Source organism: Canis lupus, chromosome 25, assembly GCF_048164855.1.
Source record: "Canis lupus baileyi chromosome 25, mCanLup2.hap1, whole genome shotgun sequence".
NCBI classification, from domain to species: domain Eukaryota; kingdom Metazoa; phylum Chordata; class Mammalia; order Carnivora; family Canidae; genus Canis; species Canis lupus.
The window spans coordinates 37,052,538-37,058,740 of NC_132862.1; the positions used below are offsets into that span (position 1 = coordinate 37,052,538).

Sequence of the window (6,203 nt, forward strand, 5' to 3'; positions counted from 1 at the left end):
AACTCCATCTTGATTCTCTCTTTTTTCCACTATCACAGATCATGGAAATGCTTGAAGACCATGTCAGTGAAAACCTCTTTGCTGGTGTCCTCATTCCACAGACTGAGGAACTTTTGTGTCTATGAAGATTTGAGGAATAAACTTTTTTTTCTGGTCAGTTGTTATCACTGCTTCCTCATTCACACAATAGACATTTATTACATTTCCATATAATCCCCAATAGAATTCTGAGATTAAAAATTCATAGCAATCAAGGGTTGAGGGACTTCAGAAAATGAAAAACATTACAGTGATGGTGGTCTAAGTAGGCTTCATTAGAGGTTGCAGGCAAAGTACTGGATTATTTACTGTAAGAATGTGAAGTATGTTTGGTTACAGGAATCCCCTAAGAAAAAGCCAAAGTGCATGGAAAAGACTTTCCATAATAAAGAGAAATAATGAAATACAGTGTTGGATAAGTTATATTGGGAGGCAGCATAATTAGTTGGAACTTCACCTGAACTGGGGTTATGTGTCCTCAGAACCAAATCTGCCATTGCCTGATACAAGTGATTAGTCAGAGTTAACCGTGGGTCTCAGATGATAAAGGATGACAGAAGGAAAATGCTGAGGGTAAAGAAAAAAAATAAATGCTGAGGGTGATACATTAGAAGCAAGCTCCCGTAGGGGTGCCTGGGTGGCATAGTCGTTTGAGTGTTGGACTTTTGATTTCAGCTCAGGTCATGATCTTGAGGTAGTGGGATCGAGCCCCACATTGGGCTCTGTGCTGAGCATGGAGCCTACTTGGGATTCTCTCTCCCTCTCTTTGCTCCTCCCCCAACGCTCTCTCTCTTTCTCTCAAAAACAACAACAAAAACAACAACAAAATGAACTCTTTTAGAAGAAAGTATATGACTCAAAAGTCTGAATAGGAGTGTTATATTGGAATACTTTTTCCCCAGAACTTTGAGTCAGGATCAAAAGATAGGTATAAACTCAAGGAGGCATTCAGACACAGAAATAAGTGTCCGCACAATATCCAGTCTTTACACATTCTTCATGGTAAGTATTGAAATCATTTATTGTATGGATAGAGGGGCAGAAGACTCAGGAGTTCATAGAGATCTCTGGAGTAGTCCTAGGAGTCTATAGGAGTCCATGTCTTCATTTGGGTTAGTTTGATGGATGCCTGAATGGTATCAACTAAGAACTCTAAAGGACTTTGAAGTTAAGCGTTCTTAGCTCTATCTCTGGAACTGGGTACAAGTAAAAAAATAAAAACTATCACTGAATTCCACACATCCAAGCCTCCCCATCTCAACCCTACTGAATCCCAGATCTCTTGCAAAGCTGCAATAGCACTACAGAAGCCCCACAGACAAAAACTCACAAGGCTGACAGAGCACCAGATTTATTCAGCACAAACTTGATAACCAGGGCCAGGCTAAAACCCTGTCAAAACACCGGGAAGAAATGATTATCCTAATGGTGAAGTGGGCAAGGACAGGGTTTCCTTCTTCAGAGAATCATCTACCTTCTGTATTTTTTTAAAAGATTCTATTTATTTATTCATGAGAAAGACAGAGACCTAGGCAGAGGGGGAAGCAGGCTCTCCATGAGGAGCCTGATGCGGGACTCGATCCCAGAACCCTGGATCACGACCTGAGCCGAAGCCAGACGCTCAACCACTGAGCCACCCAGGTGCCCTTTACTTCCACATTTTACACAATTTTCAGTTTGATGTGGTGCAAAAACCATGTGCTTTCCAAGATGTGGAAAATAGAATGGACTCAAAATTCGACTCTGCAACTTAATACCTATGCAATCTTACTCAGCACTTAACTCCTCTTGAAACTCAATTTTCTGATCTGTAAAGAAGGAGAATATTATCAACCTCCACAAGTGTGTGTGAGGATGAAAAGACAAAGGCCCTGCACATAGCGGACCTCGCCAGACACAGCAATGCTGACTGGAGTCACTGGCCACCTTGGTTCTATCTGTGAAATGGGAATAGAAGCAGCAACTATCTCAGGAGACAGCTATGAGGAGTGTGCTCGCTGAATTGAGTCCTTGACACACATAAACACTCAGTAACTAAATGGTAGCTATTTCTCAAATATCTTTTAAAGCCTGCCAGTAATAACATGACTTCTTCAAGGGAAATTAGTTCAGAAATAGGGGAGCTCAAGATTGTTTCTGAACAATAACAACAATGCACTGGAGAGCAATTAACCACAAAAAAGCAAATCTGAAATAACTTACCATTTTAAAAATTACATTTAGAAGTCCAATTATTTTCTCCAATTTCCTGAACACAAAGTTAATAAAAATCTGAGGCTTTAAAAATATACTGGAAAATGCAAGTAATTGGGATAAGGCTGTTATATTCATTCTGCTAGCAGGGAAGGAAGTGGGGAGATGACTAGGCAGGTGGTGGGGGACACTGGGCTTGAGCCTCGGGGGGCTCTGGGTCGACTCTTCCCAGGGGCCTCTCGACCCTGTGCAAGTCAACAACAAAAACAGAAACAACCCAGTTTCAAAATGTCAAAGCACTTGAATAGAGATTTCTCCAAAGAAGAGAAGAAATGGAAAATATGTACATGAAAGATGCTCAACACCATTAGTCATCAGGGAAATGCAAATCAAAACCACAATGAGATACCTCTTCATGCCTACTAGGATGACTATAATTAAAAAAAAAAAAAGAAAAGGAAAATAACAATTGTTGCCAAGGATGTAGAGAAATTGTAACCCTTGTATATTGCTTGGGTCATTTGGGGAATGGCATGAAAGAAACAAGATTTTAATGTTCAGAGGTTGACATGATTACCAAAGTATTTTGTTTTTTCATCACTTTTAGAAATGAATGAAAAAAAAAAAGAAATGAATTAAATTCATTTTAAATTACCAAATTCAAAAATAAATAAATAAATAAATTACCAAATTCAATTTAAAAATAAATTAATTATAACTTGACAGATAATAAGGGTCTGAAAAATGTTTATTAAGTTTTTTACTTCATATTCTGATTAGCTTCCAATTAAAAACAAGTACAAAGAGTTAACAGAGAAGAAAGTGTTCATGTCCAGTAATTGGGCGTTATGTGTCTGAAAATGGTTATTGTTTAACCCGACAAAATGTCCCTCAGCCCCTGTAGGACTCAGGCAAAGTACGGCTAATATACTCTTGTATGACTTATATTGGGTAGAGTTCAAATACAACACTGGGACTGATAGAATGCAAGAAGATAGGAGAGTTAATTCAGTCACATAGTAATTGTTACAGGAAACAAATATTTCATGCAATTGACTTGAGGCATCTAACTTCATAGTCCCCATTTGTGTCCAATCTCAAATATTCCTGCTATTTCATGTTATCAATCATGCATTCATCCAACAATTACACTGTGGCCCAATAGGAAACAAAACACTCTCCACCTTCAGAGAGTTGTATTCTAGAAAGTGGAGAAAAGATTTTTTAAAAACAAAAATATAAACAAGAAATTTAAATTGCAGACAAGAAATGTTTCCTGATATGGGAGGGAAAGACAGGGAGGAAGATGGAAGTAGGAATGGGGTAGGACTACAGTTCTATGTAGTAACTCAGGAAAGACTTCCGTAAGAAGCCGTGGGTGCCTGGGTCGCTCAGTGGCTGAGCATCTGCCTTCAGCTCAGGGCATGATCCTGGAGTCCTGGGATCAGGTCCCACATCAGGCTTCCCATGGGAAGTCTACCTCTTCCTCTGCCTGTGTCTCTGTGTCTCTCATAAATTTTTAAAAATTAAAATTAAAAATAATGTTATAGGAAGAGACCTATAAAAGGTGAGAAAATGTTGCTCATTTTCCTGTCTCTGTTTCCTCCTCTTTCTTGTTCTTGATCTCTCTTCCTTCTTTCCTTCCACCTTTTCTCTCTGTTCCTCTTAATTAGAGAAACTCATGGGATGAAGTAAGTATTCCGAAGCTATGGAGTCAGTATCAAAGTTACAATGGCTCTCTTCTCCCAGAAAATTCTTTTTTTTTTAAAGATATTATTTATTTATTCATGAGAGACACAGAGAGAGGCAGAGACACAGGCAGATGGAAAAGCAGGCTCCGTGCAGGGAGCCCAACATGGGACTCGATCCCAGGACTCCAGGATCACGCCCTGGGCTGAAGGCAGGCGCTAAGCCACTGAGCCACCCAGGGATCCCCCTCCCAGAAAATTCTTACAAAGATTATCTAATATCTGTACTGTCTAGAGGTTGGCACATTCCCTCCCTGTGCTGATATCAATAGTAGACTTGAAATTATTCCCCTTATCAGCCCTTGGGAACAGTGATAATAAGTAACTATTATTATAATGAGGAGTAGGGGAAAGAGAGGAGCTCCAACACGATGTTGCTTACCTTGTGCCCTGCATGGTGATAAGGACATTACATGGCTTTCTTTCTCACCCTCACAGTGCCCCCACGAGTGGATGGGATTATTATTTGCATTTCAAGGTTGAGAAAATGAGGCTTAGAGATGCTAAGTCAACTAGAGAAGCCAGGATCTGATGAAGATGACATTCTCAATCATGACGCTAGTCTTGCACTTTTGATGTGCTTCTCTTCTCATGAAATACCACCTTCAGGGCAAGGCAGAGAAAATCTTATCATTCCAGTGTTACTGCTCAGAAAGCTGTGGCTTGGATCAGAACCAAAAATGATTTCATTGGAAGACATGACTTAGGCATGCAGTGTAGTGATGATGAAGAACTAGACCCCTGCATCTAGACCATGTGAGTTTGGATCTTAGATCCTCCACTTAGTACCTGTGAAATTTCCAGTTGGTTACTTAACCACGGGGTATGCCATCTGTGAAAAGGGAGCGATAAGAGTACCCACTCCATGATATTGTTGGGAGGATTAAATGAAGTAACATAAAGCCCAGCATATGGTAAGAGCTCAATAAATATACCTGTTAAGTGTGAAGCCGGGACTAGAGCTCCATTTGGACTCACAGTTCAGTGCATTACTGAACTCCAGTACCCAGAGGACTGTATTTTCCAATCTTGAGGAGGAGAGGGATCTAACTTGACAGAGTGAAATTTCAGGCAAGCAACTATCTTGTTACAAGAAAGTTTTGGATATTTTATCAAAATAAAAAGTATAAATAGCAATAAATAAAACAGTGGAGGAAGAAAAAAAATAATAGAACCGAACACCAAATGATGAATTTTCTATATGGAAATTAGACTTCATTATGCTTGAGTCAAAAAAGCCAAATATAACCAATTTTACAATTGCCTAATTTTTTAATAATCCTTCTATATTTTTATACCTCTTAAATATGTATGCGTTTTTTCCTTAACTTCCATGATACACCATATTGCCCTGCTTTTTCTACTATTCCTCTGTCTATTTCTTCTGGGTCTCCTTAAATGCACTTGTTTCTCGGAGCCCTTTTTTAGACTTCTTCGTAATCTGCATACTCTACATGGGGGATGTCATCCATTCCCCTGCCTAAAGTCCTCCAGATATGATGATCCAAACTTGTATCTCCAGCCATGAGCCCTTTCCTGAGCTTTAACCTCTCCTATTCAACTCAATGATAGACATCCACATGCACGTCACGTCTAAACCACATTCATCACATTCATCACACACACACACACACACACACACACACACACACACTGCTGTGCTTTCTGTTAATGAAAGCATCATAATCCACCCAACTAGAACAGAGACTAGAAATCATCCCCAACTTTCTTTCCACCCTAAATATCCAATCATTCAAAATATTTCATTGATTTTTATTTTCCTTCTAAATACCGTGTAAATTCATCTTCTCTCCATTCCCACCACCTCCATCTTGGCTGAGAATCCCATCACAACATTTCTAGATAGCTAAATTCACCTTCAAATGAGTCTCTCTGCTTTCAGTCATCCTCCAAACCACCATATCAAGGATTCTAAACCAGATTCAAAGATGTCATTGCTTAAACACTTATCTGACCCCAAATGTCAATAGTGCTGAGGCTGGGAAACTCAGTTCTAAGATGAGGAGGTGGGTTCTGATGAGAGGGTGATTTGCATTCCCTGGCCACTTTACTAACAGCATCTGCTCTGACACCACTTCTGGCCACTGCTGAGAGCAATGAGCCCTTTCAGGGTGTTCCTGCCAAATTCCACACGCTCTGCTTGGAAGCCTTGGGGTGGGGCATTCTGTTTGCACAGAGCTCCCTCATAAATAAAAGCCTGTG

General features: G+C 39.9%; 1 protein-coding gene across 1 annotated transcript in view; it reads left to right on the top strand.

Annotated features, from left to right (window-relative positions):
- Window positions 1–157, top strand: part of LOC140617525 (alpha-2-macroglobulin-like) — a 41,685-nt gene extending 41,528 nt beyond the window's left edge. Inside the window, exon 36 of the mRNA XM_072799097.1 lies at window positions 39–157. Within this exon, the coding sequence (XP_072655198.1) occupies window positions 39–55 (17 nt within the window). The 3' untranslated portion in view covers window positions 56–157. The remainder of the gene's footprint in view (window positions 1–38) is intronic.
- The last annotated feature ends 6,046 nt before the right edge of the window (window positions 158–6,203 follow it).